General features: G+C 37.5%; 3 protein-coding genes across 6 annotated transcripts in view; all 3 read left to right on the top strand.

Moving 5' to 3' along the window:
• LOC115684747 (14-3-3-like protein D) overlaps positions 1–19494 on the top strand; it is a 52899-nt gene that overhangs the window by 15530 nt on the left and 17875 nt on the right. Inside the window, exon 1 of one of the 2 annotated variants that reach the window (XM_030609609.2) lies at positions 10733–10742. The exons of the other annotated variant lie outside the window; for it this stretch is intronic. The gene's annotated coding sequence lies outside the window, so the exon portion shown is untranslated. Of the gene's footprint in view, positions 1–10732; positions 10743–19494 lie in introns of those variants that run through there. 2 annotated transcript variants of the gene reach the window in all.
• Positions 6374–9511, top strand: LOC115684741 (probable inactive dual specificity protein phosphatase-like At4g18593). 3 transcript variants are annotated; one of them, XM_056315582.1, is made up of 4 exons: positions 6447–6522; positions 8108–8247; positions 8669–8939; positions 9164–9511. In XM_056315582.1, the coding sequence occupies exons 3-4, from the start codon at positions 8705–8707 to the stop codon at positions 9316–9318; spliced, it is 390 nt and encodes a 129-aa protein (XP_056171557.1). In that variant the 5' UTR covers positions 6447–6522; positions 8108–8247; positions 8669–8704; the 3' UTR covers positions 9319–9511. The 3 variants fall into 3 exon arrangements, with proteins under 3 accessions (XP_056171555.1, XP_056171554.1, XP_056171557.1); XM_056315580.1 differs by lacking the exon at positions 8108–8247 and having other exon boundaries at positions 6374–6522; XM_056315579.1 differs by lacking the exon at positions 8108–8247 and having other exon boundaries at positions 6394–6526; positions 8680–8939.
• On the top strand, positions 14669–16846 carry LOC115684780 (heavy metal-associated isoprenylated plant protein 28-like). Its single transcript, XM_030609652.2, has 3 exons — positions 14669–14748; positions 15737–15812; positions 16284–16846. Exons 1-3 carry the CDS (start codon positions 14743–14745, stop codon positions 16688–16690), a joined length of 489 nt encoding a protein of 162 aa, XP_030465512.1. The 5' UTR covers positions 14669–14742; the 3' UTR covers positions 16691–16846.

The raw sequence follows: 19494 nt of genomic DNA, 5'->3' as shown, positions 1-19494 counted from the left end.
AAGGATTTTTCAGTCCAAACTCCTTGGGAAAGCAGTTCCCAAATGGAGACCTAACGAAACTTCTTGCATCAGGGGGAGGTGAAACCGGTTATGCTTAATGTTTGTCGTCTTAGGGTAGGTTTCACTCACCATCTCATCCCTAGGATTTCTAGGTTCTGTTGTAACTAAAGTTCAAATTCTTTGACAAAAAAAAGACGTGTTAGTTGCATGTGGCATGAATCCAAACTTTGAATAATATATAAAAAAGAATGAAAATATTCTCGCAATTTGGTTGAGTGGCCAATTCAAACTCATGTTTCGATATTTTTATTAGAGTATCACATATCGCTTATATGTATACGTGATTTATGAAATCTTTATATACACGTGATCTCCTTTCATATATCGACTTAAGCTTTCAATGGTATCAGAATCGGGTTCTGTCTCGACTTGTTTCGCGTACGTGTATGCATGTGATCTTCCCTCTCCTATTGCCTTAAAATTACAGCTTGGATTTTCTAACATGGTATTAGACTCGGGTTCTGTCCCAGGTTATTTTGTGTATACGGCCACCTCGTTTGTCAAATTCTAGGTATCGTTCATAATCCGGCTTATATGTGAGAAGGGGTGTTAAAGTACCCACAATGCTTGTTTACGGAGTTTATACATATGATTTACGTCCAGCTATAGGTTTAAATTTTTAGGTTGGATTTTTTTACAAATTTTTAAGTGCTCACGGAGCACGATGTGTCCCTCCACCCAGCCAATCATGTAATGCCGACTATCATCGATATATTTTCCAAAATTAAAGTTCGCAGGACTCGATATTTCATGATCGACCGGATGGGCGGTCGCGTGATGCTCCAATAGCACCTTCAGTCCCTTATTACTATGGTCCATGCAATGACAATCGATGCTTTCTGACTTTTGCTTGTGTTGTTAATTAGGGTTTGAAATTCCATGTTTATCATAACGTCGGGGGATGAAATTCTTCCCCACATTAAGCACTCAAGAGAAATTTCAATATTATTTTATGCAAAACCACGTTTAGTAGAGACTATTATACATCGATATAAATTATTTTTTTTTCTTCAAAATTAAATGGTCTTTCTTGATTAGGGTCAAGGGACAAACAAGTTTTTTTTTTTGGGTCGAAAGGAACAAACAAGTTGAGGAGGCAAGAACTTGACTTGTCGCTTATTATGCGTATGCGGCCACCCCGTTCGTCAAATTCCACATATCGTTCTTAATCCAGCTTGTATGTGAGAAGGCATGTTAAAGTACCCACAATGCTTGTTTATAGAGCTTATATAGTCTTTATATACATGTGATCTATGTTCACCTATTGGTTTAAACTTTCAACTTGGATTTTCTAACAAATACGGAGCACGATTTGTCCCTCCACCCAGCCAATCATGTAATGCCGACTGTCATCGAGATATTTTCCAAAATTAAAGTTCGTAAGACTCGATATTTCATGATCGACCGGATGGACGGTCATGTGATGCTCCAATAGCACCTTATTATTTTTTTTATTTTTTTGAATTTTTTCTTTTTTCTTTTCTTTTCTTTTCTTTTTTTTTTCCTTCACCTTCAACCTCTAGCCGGTGGCCGATCCGGCGACCGGCCAGAGGCGGAAGCCAGCGAGGGCCGGACTCGCCGGTATCGAGCGAGGACCGCCCTCACCGGCGTCGGGCGGCCCTCGCCCGACGCAGGCGAGGGTCGCCCTCGGACGGCCCTCGCCCTCGCCCGACGCCGGCGAGGGCGGCCCTCGTCGGCTTCCGCCTCTGGCCGGTCGCCGCTAGAGTTTGAAAATGAAAAAAAAGAAAAGAAAAGAATAAAGAATAAATAAAAATTCGAAAAAAATAAAAAAAATGATATTAAAATTTTAATTCAGGGTAAAATTGTCACATATGTACCAGTTTGGGGTTTTTTGTGGTAAGTTCAGGGTAAAATTGTCACAGGTGTACCAGTTTGGGGTTTTTGGTGGTCAAAAAAATAGTTCATGGTAAAATTGTCACAGGTGTACCAGTTTGGGGTTTTTTATGGTAAAAAAATAGTTTGGGGTAAATGTGTCACAAGTGTATCAGTTTAGGGTTTTTCGTGGTATTAACCCTTTCCAAAATTAAAGTTCGTAAGACTCGATATTTCATGATCGACCGGATGGACGGTCATGTGATGCTCCAATAGCACCTACAGTCCCTTATTATTACTATGGTCCATGCAATGACAATCGATGCTTTCTGACCTTTGCTTGTGTTGTTAATTAGGGTTCGAAATTCCATGTTTATCATAACGTCAAGGGATGAAATTCTTGCCCACATTAAGCACTCAAGAGAGAAATTTCAATATTATTTTATGCAAAACCAAGTTGAGTAGAGACTATATACATCGATATAAATAGTTTTTTTTTCCTTTCTTCAAGATTACTAATCATAATCTTCTTTCTTGATTAGGGTCAAGGGACAAGGCAAGAAGCTGACCTGTCGCTTTAGGCAAGCCAAGCGGTTTCTTTTATCGACATCCCCCCATTGACATCAAGATTCCAACTCCCGCTAATTAAATTATCGTTAAATTAAAAGAGGAAAATCCCCAATTTTTTTTAAATTTAATTTTTTTTGCTTGCGCAAATGACCAATTATATCATCGAAGACTTTGTCCTAATTTGCCACGAAAGCCTTTGATCTGTCGTCATTATTTTTGCAATTGGGTGGGGCTCGAGATAGGTAGATAATAGATTTCCCCACCGACGACACACCCTTCGTTTTCAAAGCTAAGATAGATGTGGAAATATATAATTTTATAGTATGGAGCTAGCTTGTTCTTGTTCTTGTTTTGAAACTAGAGATTAAAAGATTTTATTTAAATATACGCACCCTTACGCATGTATCTTGCTAATGATAGGCAGATTAGGGGGAAACCGCGTGCGCTTTGAGTTAATTTTAAGTAAAACTTCAATTTTACATGGTTGTATAATGAGAAACATTGCGTTCAAGTTGACATCGTATGTGTAGTTTATAAAGTAGTTACGTCGGCAACGTGTATACGGTCACGTATTGATATTATATACGTGTGACGACGATTTTTTCAATGTGTATAAATAGATATAGTTGTTATTCACTTTAAAGTGCTAGTGTTACGTGGCGATTTTCGCACAAAACTTTTGAGGTGGAAAGATGTTTTGTGTGTTTTAAGGTGGATCTATTGACATTTTTGTTTCGAATTTTCTCACTCAAATTAACCTTAAAAATCACACCTATCATTCTACAAATGGCGCATTTATGCAAGTGTTTGAAGAGATTCACATTTACATAAAAATCTCGAATGCTTGTTAATTAAATCAAGTAATTGAAATGGTCCAAATTAATCCCATAAAATTCGAAATTTTCCCACTAATTTGAGTTGATTGGACATGATTAATCTACATTTTGATCTTTCTATGGAGGTTTTGAGAGTTGTAATGTGAATCTCTTCAAACATTTTTTTGTTGTTGCAAAAGTCAACTTGTTGACTTTCGTAGCTTTGAGCTCATTAGCGTTAATGGAGAATCTTGTGGCCGAGGCTGCTGAACCAATAAGTCACGCCCAGCTTTGAACACTGAAATTGAAAATTTTGTGCACAATATTTGACATGATTCAGGAGTGTCGACAGTTGCATCATTATATATGTAATGCCACATCACCTCAACTAAATCTCCAACCGACGATTCTTACGTATTTTAGGTATGAGATTTTCAATTTATATTGGGATAAGCGCACTAAAATTCCTAAAAGTACAATCGGGTTTTAAAAATTTCAAAAAGTGCCGTCAAGTCCTAAAACTTATCACGAAAGTATAATCGGATCCTAAAATTTTAAAAAAGCGCTATCAACAGATGGAGTTAATTGGATCAATTTATTAAGTTTTTAGGACTCCATTACACTTTCGTGACAAGTTTCAGGACTTAATTGTGCTTTGTTAAGTTTTAGAACTCAATTGCACTTTCATGACAAGTTTTAGGACTTCTTCCAATGTATTTATCCCATTTATATTTTGGTAATAGATCTTTTATAATTATGAATGTTCCGATAAATAATATTTAAAATAGTTGGTTATGTATATTTTGATTATATATGTGTGCGTATATATAAATGTATCGATATAATTCCACAGTTAAATCATGGTAAGGGCGATCTGATGCTTCAAGAAGAGATTAGTCTACTTAACGTGGTGGTCAACACTCAACAGGAGGTATGACCAAAAAAAAGAAAAACGCTCAACAGGAGGCACGTGCAAGGCCATTTCGACCCCCAAAAAAACAGAATATCAAGAAATGTCGCCTGTCTCCATCAGATGTCGCAAGCACTTACGTAATCCTAAGTGCCCTCCTGTCGACTTATTAGCAACCATTCGTTCGTTAATTATTCCGAGATGTGAAGGGCTTCGTGAATCGCTGTCATTGGCACTTGTTTTATTGAGAGTTTGGTCAATTCGTGCTGATGGTTGATGTTTACTAAAATCCGCGATTCGGTTTCGAACGAAACGGCGTCGGGGCAATCTCATGTCATTGGCAGTGACCGGCGTGTGGCGGCGCCTGGGCTTCGTCCGTGTTCACATTAGTGGAAGGCGAGCCGTGGTCCGATTGTTGTCCATGGGGAAAGTGAAAGGAAGAAGGAGAAGAAAGGGGAGGAAAATGTCCGCCCGAGCTAACGTGGAAAAAGAAAATTTGTGCTTTTTGATAATGGGAGGGGTCGGATTTGGTATGGAGTGAAAGTTGATAATTTTTTGCAAGACAAAAAAAGAGTTATGGTTAAAAGCGGGACCCGACTTCAAGTTTGTGCTTTCTAATAGAGTCGGGCCAATAGATAAAATATACATACTTTATAGTTATAGAAATCATTTATTCTTTAATTTATCAGTCATGATTATGTAACACCAAATTATATGATTACAAATTGCAATACTTTATTTTGGTACCATATTTGTCGATATACATATTACCTTAGTATTATAAACAATATCGAGGCACACATATACGGGGAAAAGTGTCAGAAAAGTCTTAAACATATTTGTATTAGTACCAATTTAGTCCTAAAATTTTTAATGATGCCAATTTAGTCATAAACCTTTTGACCTAGAGCCAATTCAATCCTTCCGGTTAATTTTGACTAGATATTGCTGATGTGGACGCCGGTGGGCCTATGTGACATGACCAGACGTGGACAACTTTCAATTGTATTTTAATAAAATTTCAAATGTTTTTATATTTTCTTTTATTTTTCCTTTTTTTAATTTTCTTTCTCTTTCTTTTTTTTTTTCCTTCCTTTCCTTCTTCCTCTAGCTAGTCACCGGATCTCGGCGACCAGCCAGAGGTGAGGGCCCCTTGTCGACCATGGGCAAGGCCCGACCTCGCCGGCCCTCGCCTCTGGCCGGTCGCTCAAGCGAGGCCAGCTCTCGCCGGCCATCAGAGGAGGAGGAAAAAAAGAGAGGAAAAAAAAAAGAAAGGAAAAGAAGAAAGAAGAATATGAAAATATTTCGAAATTATTAAAATATTATACAAATATCTACATCAGCGTCGGCTATGTCACGTAGGCAGGCTGACATTCATATCAGCAATATCCGACCAAATTGGCACCAATGCAATTGGTTTAAGACTTTTATTATACTTTTCTCCACACATATGGGTGTCGGCATGAGAGAGAAAGTCACACCTATGTGCGAAAATATGAAAATTATTGTAGACGAGGAAAAACAATGTGATTCAAGTTATTTTAGGAAATAGTTTTAGGTTATCGCGGGATAAAAAATAGTTACGTAAAATAGAGTTTAACATAAGAAAGATTTATCGGATAACGTGATATCATGGAGATGTGGTGAAAGTCGATATGTTCACTTCAATGACCTTAAACAAAGTTACCCCGATAGATAAGTTAAAGGTCCGTTTGTTCGCGTAAAATGAGTTATTTAGAAAAAAAAATTTCAAAAAATAATTGCTTTTATTGACTAAAATAATTAGTCAATAAGAAATATTTTCATCATCGACAATAATTTATATCTAAATATTTTTGTAAACGATGAAAAAAAATTTCGTTCATCATTTTTGAGATAGATACAAACGATCATTGCTTAGAAATATTTTTCAAAACATTTGTTTTGAAAGTTTTTTGCAAAACAAACGCACTCTGATTCTCTCTCGAGGATAGTTGATAGCCTCTTACGAAGAAATTCGTCACTGGAAACTACTGCGGACAATTCCTTGAATACAACTCCAAAAACAAACGTTCGGAAGAGGATACAATCGACTTGTCGTGCAGCTTGTCCGATGCTGCTGCTCGAGTTGATCATGGGTTCTCTGACCGAGCAAGTGATTGTGGGCCTGGATGTTCAGCAGAAGGGGAGAAGCTATCTGGGTCCAAGCTCGCATCTTGAGCAGAGTTGAGGCCCAGTCGAGAATCCTCAAGAAAACCCCTCGTGCGGGACGCTAACTAGAGTGCTTTGCCAAGATTCTGTTGAGCTCTCTTTGCAGTTTGCACAGGTGGGTTGCGTGGACTTGCGTTTGTGAGGGTGTGTGCTCTAGCTCTGATCATTGTTCGTCTTCTGCTGGAATCGTGTTTGATGGTGTTATTCGATGAAACCCGTTTCAATTCTTCTCCATTTCTTTTCTTCTTTCTTGGTTCTGGTTTAGTTTCAGTCCGTGTTCGGAATAGGTACTTCAATTTCATCATGGTTTTAGTTGTCGATGGGGACGATAGTAGTATAAGTCTGACGGAGGTCATGGGCAAGTTGGCCGCTACTTTGATAGCGTGCAGGAGTCCAAGTGTCAGAATCTGAATTGCGGAACTTCAGTATTGCAAAAGAAATCAAACATGCTGATGACCCATCATCTGCTATGGTATAGCAGCCTGGCCAGCCAAGTGGTATGCTTGTGGGATTTTTCTTTTGTGGTGAGTTTGGTTGGAAAAAACTGAAGCAGCGGAAGATGTGTTCTTTTTAATGTTGTCATAGGAAGGCTATACAGGAAGTGAGCTTTTGCATGCCTTTGTTGGGTGAACTTCCTAATAGCCAATGAGCTTGCGTTGTTCTCTGAGATGCCCCTCAATGCACAGCCGATATTGTAATTTAGTTTGTAGTTCAACATGGCTTACTCGCGATGTTGCTTAGTTGTTGAGTTTATTTTGGAGGATTGGACTAATACTAATTGTAGGGTAGTTGATCAGATTAATGGCAGCGTAGGAAATATGTGACGTTTATGTAAATTCTCTAGATTGCTTCGGTTCTTTTGGGCGTGAGTTTCGCTTGTGCTATGTAATGAGTACGCCCGTCCATTTCTAACTACCCTGTTAGAGTGGTCTACATGAGGAATTGCAATGTGAGAAGGTCCATGATGTTTCTTGGTTTGGAGAGGTATGATACAGTCAGAGTGGTTCACTATTTTACTTGGATTTTATCTGTCAGTGCTGTAATGGGATAAAAATGATACTTATGCGACAGAAGGCAGTCTCTGCACACAAATTTGTGGCTAAAGCATGAACTTTTCCTAACTATTTAGAACCAAGATTGAGTGCGCCATCCCATATAATTGATGAATTTTGGTGACCAAAATTTAAATAGCTGATCTCTCAATTCCGGTGCTATATATGTTTTACTTTGGCCTCTTAGTTCAATGTACGAGACCACAAGCTATCTGCTCAGATTCCATGTAGATACTCAGATAAATGGCCATGGATGAGAGAATAATAGTGGAGGAAATTAGCGTTGTAACAAGGGAGGATATGGTAGACAGCAAAGGTGGAGGAAAAGGCAAGGTTCACACTGATTTCTTTATAATGGTGGTCCCGTTAGTAATATTCAGCTCTTTGTCTGTGTACTTTATCATCTAAGGAACATTTTATTCTTTCCTCTCCATATGATTCTCTCCGTGGATTTGAATAATAAGCAGCTATTCTCTTTCAATGTCATCAGTTTCCGTTAGAAAAGAGGTTTTGCATTGGACCAGAATGCTTTTACTAGATGAACTTCTTTCGGTTCTACATGATGTGGAAGAAGAGTGGATAAGTAGACCTGCCAATATGACTTGAATGTTGAAGAATTGGTGCTCTTCTGTATTTGCAAAGTTGGATGAACTATTAGTTCGTCTCTGTATGAGCAGGAGGGATGGACCTTAAAGATGATTAAAAATTTGAAAATTTTCTGAAGTCAACCCAGAGCAGTTTAGGAGATTCTCATTACTGTACAAGCTTTGGTTTTGCCATTGCGCCTTCTTATATATTACCTATATTCAATGTAAAGGTACGCTGTGCATGTTATGTTTCTGCTGACTATTATCTTGTCATTTCTCTTTCAGCATCTTTGTTGCTTTTGATTACTATGCAAGATGGTTCTGTTTTGGTACAACCCATGATGATTTCATTGTATAAGGTCATGCTTTTCTTCACTTTGTAGCTACTTATGGTTTGCACTGTAAGTTGAACCAATATGCTAGTTAAGGGTCCTTCCATGGCTTATTTGCATGCTAGTGTTCTGCATTTTCTTTTTCCTGAGATTACTTCCGGCAATACATGCTCGGTTCATTTTGGTGCCTATTTTTAGTGGAGCGTAGTTAAGCGTCAGAGAATTTTTTTCTGACACATTTGCATATTCTTATTGTTCTCACAACTACCAAGCATTAGTGACATCCTTGATATTTTGTGAATTCTTGGAAATCTTCCAGAACTGCAGAAGCAATCTGGTGACTGCAAAAGTGCCAATGGAAGCAGTCAATTCAGCTGACACTGGCTCCGTCCCAAATCCTCAAGTAATTTACCGCTGCAAAAAATGCCGGAGAATCGTTGCTTCGCAAGAGAACATACTTTCACACAAGCGTGGGAAGGGAGAAGAGTGCTTTAAGTGGAGGAAGAGAACAGGTGAGCCGAACAACTGGGAAAAGGATCCAGCTGAATGCTCATCCATATTCGTAGAGCCCATGAAGTGGATGCAAGCAGGTGAACTCGACAACTCACGAGCATTACTAATCCTTCTTTCTTTTCTTTTCTCGAGGCTTTAGGAAATGTAGGTCAACTCGGAATCGTGTGCACTGGGGATGTCTTCGCCGCTGGATCAAAAGTACCCTTAATCCAAGGGCAGCACATGCCCGATGCACATGATTACGAGTTCTCACGCAGTACTCGTCGACTTTGCTCAACTCGAGTCTTGTGATTTTGGCCAGTGGAAGACGGTTACGTGGAAGAGAAGCTTCTGTGCAAGGGCTGCAACGCTCGCTTGGGTTCCTTCAACTGGGCGGGGATGCAGTGCAACTGCGGAGCTTGGGTGAATCCGGCGTTTCAACTGCACAAGAGCCGGATCGACGAATGCCATATCTGAAGCATAGAGTAATGTAAACCATCTATCCGCTGGAACACTTCTGTGGTTTGTACATAATCTTGTTCCGTAGGATCGGCCATTCGGCATGTCGGTGGGGAACGACAAACTCCGAAAATTGACATTGCACGGATTAGATACATCATCCCCTATATATTTTGGTATCCCAAGTTGCATACATCCATGTTATATGAGATATGATGGTTCTTATCCTGAAACGAACCGACCCCAGCGCCGATACTCGCGACGGGCGTTGCTGCTTAATCCTTTAGATGTTAAATTTGAACTATGATTGCAGAGTATGGTCATACTCCAAAATTCTTTTGGGGCCACTATGCTCATTCCTTAATAAGGTGTTGTTTCCCATTAATTCAGCGACTAAACAATTTAAGTCATCAACGTAAGCATATCTCAAGTCTTGATATGCTCCCTGGTGGGTCAGTGTGTGTGAAGTCATAATAATACAGCCCATGTGACATTGGACCTCTTCGGAAATTCTTCTTATATTTTTTTATAACCCACTTTAAATTTATGCCTTTTCTTTTTAATATTTTCAGGTAATAATAATGCCATGAGTAACATGACATAAATTTTTTAATTGACTTCCTGGTGTGTGACCTTTCTTGCACTATAATCAGCATTTTTATTTGGACCTTTGTCACTATTTTTGAATGCTTTATTCTTCAAAAAGTAATAGTAAATTGATAAAGGGTGGACGAGATGTGATATTGCCCCGGAGCTCTATTATAGATGATGGATCTAATAATAATTCTTGGGTGATTAGGTAAAATAACTTATAAAATAAAGAATTGGAGTTATAATGAGAGAAACAAACGACCAAAATACAAATTAAGTGCTCAAGTTTTTAATCAATTGATGCATATATAGTCATTTAAGTATAAATAAGTCAATTTCTTGCGTATGTTCTTCAAAAGAGAGATGATATGTAGAATTTGACTGAATTGATGCTCAAAAAGTTTGAGCAATTTTATGGTTCTTGACATTACCAAAAAGCTCCGTATAAACACTTTTTCTAGAATTATCGTAATTACGACTTTGTTAAACACTTATTTGTTTTTGTTTAAACTATCTTACTTTCAAATTTAGGTTTTCTTTTTCCTGAGTTTAGCAACTTCCAAAAAATAATTGAGGAAAAAAACTCCTTTTTGGTTTATTTTATTTTGTCACGTGTTTAATTTTTAGGATATTTTTCTAGGGTAATTAGGTCAAGAGATAGATTTTAGTTTGTAATCATTTACTTGTTTCCTTATCTTTAAGATTCTAGTTTTAAAAAGTTTGCATTAGTTTAGGTTATTTTGTTTAGCATTTCGCAACAACTTTGTTAGATTAGATATTTTGCTTAGGGTTCATTTGGAATTACAGAAGGCTTTTTGATCAATGTTTTTCAGAATGAATTAAGAGAGCTATTTCCTAGAACTTGTGCCTGAGAGCGTACTTGTGAATTGTTCGAATCGTGTTTATCACCGGTTTCTGCTGCATCAATTGGTATCAGAGCCGACAACATCCCATGAGAGTGAAGCCCTGTCTGGTATTGATGGTAATGGAAGCAATCGTCCTGTTGATGGCTTTTCGTTGTCTCGAGGCATCTTGACGTACCATGGAGACTGATCTGCGAGGGACTCTTAAACATGCTCATGGAGCGACCAAATAATGTCTGCTGCCAATAACTTGTCGGGCTCGCTGCAGTGATCTGGAACCCAAAGAAATTTGATTCCAATTGGTATACCCTCTGCTGGAATCAGTACGGAAAGCGATGCGGGAGAGGTCGCCGTGGCGGCAGTGGCAATTGGTGGAAAAGCGGAGGTGGACAATGGAGCTGGAATCACTATGGCAGGCAACGCAGGAGAGGCCGCCGTGGCGGCGATGGCAATTGGTGGAAGGGCAGCGGAGGAGGACAATGGGGCCGGTCATGACTCCGCCAATGAGCGTTGATTGGTGGGATGGTGGTGGTTAGGAGTGATTGGTTTCCGGTCCGGTCCGGTCCGGTTCCAAGGTGGAAGGACCGGTTTCTCAGCGGTCCGATCCAGTCAGGTCCAATAAAATTGGTTACTTTGGGTTTAGTTCACATTATACTAATTTTTGTTAATAATTTTATGTAAATGAAGTTCACTTAGGGTTTAGTTTACATTTTATTAATTTTTTTTAAAAAAAAGTATATGTTTTCGATCGGTCCAGTCTGGTTGTCCCTTGGAACTGGGAACCGGACCGCCCGGACATTGGTTCCACTTTAGGAATCGGAAACCAGACTGACACTCCTAAAAATCGGAACTATCGGTCCAATTCAGGCGGTTCTCGGTTTGAGTGGTCCGCTTTGCACACCCCTAGTGGTGGTGATGGCCGTGGCTATTGGCGGCAGGAGGAATACAAGCTGAAATTGATTAGAGCTGGCAGGAAAATATTATGTCCAAGATTTTGATTCATTTTATTTTGTCATACGGTTATTTTTAGGACATTTTTATGGAATCTCAGGTGATTTTATTTATATTTTAAATGAGTTATCCCGTTAGGTCAAGAGATATATTTTAGTTTGTCTTCACTTACTTGTCTCCTTAACTTTAGGATGATTTTTTTAGGTGATTTTCTTTAGCATTTAGTCATAATTTTATTATATCAGATATTCTAATTAGGATTAACCAAACACTTAAGTGATTGATTGATCGATGCCATTGATTCCGTAATTAATGGTACGTTTGTTTCGAAGAAAAATTTATGATAAAGGAAATTACTTTCCCCTTTTCAAATTTGGGAATTGACTTTCTTAACTATAAGCGTGCATATTTACTTTGACTGTTAAATGATTTTCTATTAACTAATTATTTCCAGCAAACCAAACAAGTAAAAGTTCGGAAAACTAATTTCGCAAAAAATCGGTTCGCTCAATCAAATGCACTCTAAATATTGCCATGTGATCGAACATTAGGATCGAACATTGTGGGATCGAACATCAACAATTTCGAAGGACGACATTTTCTCTTTCCCCTTTTTTCTTCTTCTTTTAATTTTCTTTAAAAATTATATTGTGGTGAATAGGCAGAGTTCTTTTACTAATTAAATTTTGACTTCTTGATTGGCTATTATTATAGCTGAAATCTATCACATGTCCAATGTTTTTTGGGTGGAGGGAGTCATCCACGAAGCTTCGGAGCACCATAATACCATCTTTGCTATGTTAACTAACACGACATTGTCCTTTTTCTTTCAACTCTGAAGTCATATTTTACACGATTAGCTTATGAGCAATTGACCATATTGCAACATTAATTATTGCAAGATTTGGTCTGATGCGTGTTCGGAATATACATCATAAAGTAGCTGAACAAACCGAATAAAGTCACTCTTTCAACAAAGAAGCATAGTGTGTGCACCTAATAAAAAAGCTCGCTAATAACCGCGTAATTAAGAAACTAGGAGGACTTTTTTGATGAACGACTAATTGGGATAGTTGTCCAAAAAAATCCTAAACCTATTACATATTTTCCAATTCAATTCTAAATATTTTAATTGTGTCAATTGAGTCATAAACTTTTTCACGTTTTACTAATTGAGTTCCTTTTATCAATTTTGGCCTAAAATCGCTGACATGGACGCTAGGTGTACTATGTGGCATGACAGGTGCCGACGTAAATAATTTTTAATATTTTTTTATTAATATTTTTTATATTCATTTTTCTTTTTCCTTTTTTTTACAACCCTGGCCATCCTCATTTGCACTGTTCACTATCTTCCTCGATTGCACTGCTCATCGTCTTCCTACAACTCGAGATATGGCGATTCGTCGATTCGTCACCTAGTCTAGTCTGAGGTCGAAGTTGAAGTCGCGGTTTGAAGTCGAGATATGGTGACCCGCCGAGGTCCCGATCTGATGTCGAAGTGATGAGGTCGACATCTGAAGTCGAGGTCTTCCCCCTCGGTGATTCATCGCATGGCTTGAGGTCGAAGTGGAACTCGAGATCTGAGGTTGAGGTTGAAGTTGAGTTTTAATATAAGGGAAAATGCTTTCTATGGAAATTATTTAAAAAATATATGCTTTCCCCTCTTCAAATTAGGGAATTTATTTTCTTAACTGTAAGCATGCATATTTGCTTTGGTCGTAAATGATTTTCTGTTAATTAATTATTTTCAGCAATCCAAACAAGTGAAAGTCCAAAAAACTAATTCACAAAAAACTATTTCACTCAATCAAACACATTCTAAATATTGCCATGTCATTGAACATGAGGATACAACATTGTGGGACCGAACATCAATTATTTCGAAGGACGACATTTTCTCTTTCCCTATTTTTTTCTTCTTTTATTTTGCTGTAAAAACAATATGGTGGCGAATAGGCAGAGTTCTTTTACTTATTAGATTGCGACTTCTTGACATGTCCACTTTTACTTTTTTTTGGGCGGAGGGAGTCATCCATGAAGCTTCGGAGCACCACAATACCGTCTTTGCTATGTTAATTAACACGACAATGTCGTTTTGCAACTCGGAAGTCATATTTTACACGATTAGCTTATGACCATATTGCAACATTACTGAATGTAGGATTTGGTCTAATGCGTGTTTTGAATATATTTCATAAAGTAGTTGACCAAACCGAAATAAAAACATGCTTTTAACAAAGAACCACAGCGTGTGCGCACCTAATAGAAAGGCTAGCTGGTAAGCGCGTAATTAAGAAATTAGGAGGACTTTTTGATGGACGACTAATTAGTAATTATGTTAAATTATGTCTCGAGACTAAGCTCGCGAGAGAATCTGATCCAAATAGAGATTTTAAGCCCCGATAAGACTTTGTAATCTTTTGGATTCACAGTAAATATCGTTGTGACTCGCTCTTTCTATGAAGTAGGTACTAATATTTGGACCGAACCACATAAATTTTTTATGTCCTTATTGTTCATCGCTGATTTCTTTGATACTTTATTCCTTTCGAATTAGACTTAAATTGTAAAATCCGTTAGTTTCCTCCTTATTTTACAACAACTTACAATCTAAGTCTTTATCTAACACGTTGGCCAATATGGATCTGGAGGGAGGATATTTTGACCTTTGATTTTAGTACTTTTCTGGAGTTGAACTTTAGAAGCAAGTCTTTGTCCCAAAAGGCAAAAGAAAAAAGAATAAAAAATAGGTCCAAAGCTTTTTTATAGCCAGTTGAGCAAAAGATAAAAAAAGAGAGAGAAGAAGGGCGGTTTGCTGTTTGTGGGGGCGTCATGAAGAATAAGATAAATTCTCTCTTATCACCCTTCCTCCCATCTTCTCCTCCTGCTTTTGCCATCTCAGAACGCATTATAAATACTCCTTCAGATTCTGGCTGTTTGCTTCATCAGCTGATCATAGCATCATCATCATCATCATCATCTCTCTCTCTCAGAGTTAGCAAGTCTCCGTCTGTTCTCTCTCTATACCTCCAACATGCCGGTTAGAACTTTCTCTCTCTTCTCTCTCTCTCTCTGTCTCTGTCTCTGTCTCTCTCTCTCTCTCTCTCACACACACGCACGCACGCACGCACACACACACAAATACACAAAAGATGCATAGGGAGATTTAGTGCATGCCCTCGATGATCTGCAAAAGTTTTTACGTGTGATTTGCTCCATGCGTGCATGTGCTCCGGGGTTGGTTTTTCTTTAGGTTTATATCTTCATCATACACCCTCTCTCTCTCTCTCTCTCTCTCTCTCTCTCTCTCTCTCTCTCTCTCTCTCTCTCTCTCAAGATGCAAAGGGAGTTTTACTGCATGCCACAGATGACCTGTAAAGGATTTACGTCTGATTTCCTCCAAGCATGCATGGGTTCCATTGCTGGTTTCGATTTGGGGTTGTAATTTCACCTTGCGTTGGTTCTTGGAAAGGAGATACGCCACACCCCAACCCCACAGTTTCTTGATCTCACTGCGAGGTGAGAACTGAGAGGAGCTTCTTACATCGATCACATCAAGAGGATAGAGATATCGATTTCAATATATTATCGAGAGATTTCAGGAAAATGTTGCCCTTCTTTTGTTTTACTTCTTGAGAAAGATGCTTGATGATTGGTATGCATTATGGGCAGTACTATCTTGAATTGAGCCGAAATTTTTTTAATCTTTTTCAATACCTGGAAATCTTCAGTCTTTTTAGGAAAAAAAGAAAAAAAGACATACATACCAAATACCAATTCATTGTGTTATTATTTATTTATTTATTAAGTTATTCATCTGTGTGTGGTTGCAAATTATACACATGCATGGACACTTCATTCTATTTTGATATCTAAGAGTTTAATTTATCTCAAATTCTATCTTTTCTTCAATTCCACACGGTCTTTTGATCATGCCATATGGTCTGCAGGCTTATAATTAAATGAAGTGAGCTTAATAAGGCTAGATTCTAATTATCACGACTTAATGACTTCTTGCTATGTTTCAGATCGTCGAGATGCACGTGCACATGGACTGTGCCGGATGCGAAGATAAGATAAGAAAAGCCCTTCAAAAATTAGAAGGTAATTCACAAACTTCATTAAACTTTGATTTTTCAATGTAAAATCTTATGTCTTCAGCCAACTCATTTGTTAATAAAATCACATTCTTCTGCATAAAAAAGTTACATGTACACCTTTACTGTTCAAGTTTGGACTTTTCGATTTCAATCTAAAAAAGAGCAACTCGAGTAATTTTCATTTTCTTAACTTATTTATATACTGAGGTTAGCTAATTGAAAAGAAAGAATCAAAGGTATACCTAAAAAGACTATAATACCTTTTCAATTAGTGCTTTGATGTTCCAAAAGCTAGTCAAGGAAACAGTCATTTCGAAATGTCGCATGGTTAAACTTCGTCGACGAAAGCCACCATCAATTTGCTGTAACTCATTTTTTTATTAAGATTAGATTAGATGGACTATTTCACTTCCTCTTATCGTTAGGGTTTTCCAATTTGACAAGTGAGAATATATCTTTTCCTATGTTCACTCAGGAGTGGATGAGATAGACATTGACATGGGGATGCAGAAGGTGACAGTCATGGGGTGGGCTGCCCAAAAGAAGGTTCTCAAGGCAGTGAAGAAGACAGGAAGGAAGGCAGAGTTCTGGCCATTCCCATACAACCCTGAGATCACCACCCTTGACCCACAAAATTACTATAGTAACAATAATAATCACTATGAGCACAGCGACAATTACTATTTCCACCAGCCTAATTACACACACCACTCCTATGAATTGCCCCAGATGCCCTCCTCATACCCTTACTATTACAAGCAAGGCTACACTAGCAATGATGACTATGGCTATTTCCATCACTCACCTCCTTCTGCTATGGTTGATTATCAAGCTAGCTCTATGTTTAGTGATGATAACCCCCATGCTTGCTCAATCATGTAAATGAGGGTTTTTTTTTTTTGTAATTTTTTAAAAGTGTTTTCCATATGTAATTGTGTTTTGTGATATTGATGGGCTTTTGTAATGCATAATGGGGTGAAATGTTATGCATAGTGTGAAGTTATTGTACAATGGATATTGTTAGAATATTTAAATAACCAATCCCGCATTCATCTAACAGTTTAAACTTTTTTAAAAAGTTGATAGTTGTCCCATCAAAAGCTCATAGGGTATTGCAACGAATCCTGAGTTCGAATCTTTCCAAGTCACATTTGCCTCTCAAATTAAATATTTACACACTTAGTACTAGACTAAAAAATCATACAAGTGTTACAATATTTAAATAATATATTACGCATTTATAAATGGTTTAAGATTTTAGAACAATTAGCAGTGGTCCCACCAAAATCTCACAGATACATTTTTTAACTTTAAACTTTCACCGAGTATTATTGTCGAAATAGTCACATGAATCTCTCACGTTCTAAAAACTCAAATATAAATTCCTCTCGATCGATAATTAATTAAATTTACATCCTAAAAGAAATAAAATTTCCACCCTCTCTCTGGTATTTGTTTTTTTCTAGCTCTTTTCACACCCATACTTGTGTCTAACTTTAGTCTGCTTCATGCTTTAACTTACTATTCAAACTCTACCCAAATCAAAAAAACACTAGAAAACATCTGAAATGTTAAAAATAATGACCCAAAGTTAAAAAAAGAAAAAGAAAAGAAAATCAACTTAATTCCGGCACAACAATCATAAAAGGAGCTATTTTCCATAAAAAGGTGTCCCACAAATAATTGCCACGATATATAATTATGTGTACATATATATACATTTGGTCCATGCTGTGTTTCATATTCTTTTCCTTTCAAATTTTTTATTTATTCTCTAAAAAATTCGTCATTTTGAATCATTTCCCCCTTTTTCTTTTCGAATCTAGCATTTAATTGCTATCTGTGTAAATCTGAAAAATAGCAAAATTAATTGACTTTGAATGTGTTTATACGGTTATGTGGCCTTAAAGGTTTTTCATAAAGTTGTTATTTTAATTTATTTTCTAAATATACATCTTACTTTTTAAAATTCATACTAGTGTATGTATGCACTTACTTACCACCGCCCCTAAAACAAACATGTGAATTACTACATTAATGTAATACTAACAGTAAAACTTCATTCGAATAGGACAAATGATTACAAAAGGTAGTAGCAAGTTGTAACATGTCAAGAATAGTCCTTATAGTCTTTTTCAGTGTTCAACTTAATTCTTGAACTTTCAATTTGGTCATTGTGCTCTTTCACTAGAATCAATTTAGTCTTGAAGTTAGTTTGATTCTGTTGGCATCTCACGTGACAATCCAAATCAGCTATGGGATCACGTCAACTAGTGTAATTGTATATCAAAACAAATGAATGTACAATTTCTTTAAAAAAAAAATTACCACGTCACAGGTTCTTCCCCAACCAAATCAAATTGATTTGAAGGGCTCTATTGATTCGTTGGAAGAGCCAATGAGACTATAATGGACGCAATTAATGTATAACAATCGAATTGAATATTGAAGAAGAGTGGAGAGATTATTCCTGACATTATTATAGCTAGGGTGATCGATTCCAGAATAAGTGGTTATCTGATCAATAACTTAAAATCTACTATGTTAAAGTGGATTCCCTTAGGAATTGGCCTAAAACCAAACCAGCCGATTCCAAGGTCTACCTAGGAACTAAGCCTGGATAATAATACAAATGGTTCTTAAACTTTGATTCAAAGTGCAATATTATCCCTAAACTTTTAATTTGTGCAATATTATTCATGCACTTTAGCTCAATGTGAAATGTTATCTCTAGACTTTTCATTTATTCAATGTGATTCCCGAATTATTAGTAAATGTTCAATGTAGTAGTTTGGAGATTAAATTGAATATTTATCAATAGTCACAATATTGAACATTTGACTAAAATTCAAGAACTAAATCGAATAAATTGAAAATTCAATGACTTATATGTTGGATGAATGTTCAAGTAAATGTTCAATGTAATAGTTTATGGACTAAATTGAGATTATTAGTCATCCAATAAAGTATCCATGGACTATATCGAACTAAATTTCAAGACATTAATCTATACATAAGACATTCTCTTGAAAACTTAATTATCATATAGTGGCAAGTTCGAAACTATCTTATCTTATCAACAGCTAAATCAAATAAATTGAAAATTCAATGACTTACATGTTGGATGAATGTTCAAGGACTATTTGTGTCATGTTCCCTTAGAATTAATAAAACTAATAGTGATAATAGACATTAATAGTCATCCAAAACAAGTCATTCTACAACATTACCTCGCCTTTCTCTCTCCTTCTCCAACTTTCACCGGCAAACTTCCCATTCTCCTTCCTAGTTTTCAAGCACCATTCAGTCGTCAACCACGCCGCCGCCTCCGCCGTGGTCGGGATCGGAGCCGGAGGCGGCGGTGTGGTTGACAGCTAGAGGGGCGCCTTCGTGGAGGAAAGGAAGAGCCAATGGGGCTTCGGGAGGCGACGGCATAGGCGGAGGCGGTGGCGTGGTCGGGATCGGAGCCACCGATGGTGCTCCGGGAGGCAACTGGCGGAAGGCAAATTCAAAGCACGTGTGTTTGTCAGAGAGGGGTGTTGAATAATTAAACCCCAAGAGAAATTATCATATCACATTAATCAAAACTACTGATCAGCACCAACATTCACAAGCAACCCTCCACTGCACAAGACGCAATTAACGTGAATGTGGAGAGAATGAAAATTTTGCAGGTGGAAAGGCGC

This window comes from Syzygium oleosum, unplaced genomic scaffold, assembly GCF_021117445.2.
Source record: "Syzygium oleosum isolate NSW1041296 unplaced genomic scaffold, Sole_v2.1 Sole_v2.01, whole genome shotgun sequence".
Lineage (NCBI taxonomy): Eukaryota > Viridiplantae > Streptophyta > Magnoliopsida > Myrtales > Myrtaceae > Syzygium > Syzygium oleosum.
This window is presented reverse-complemented; position numbering and strand designations above follow the sequence as displayed.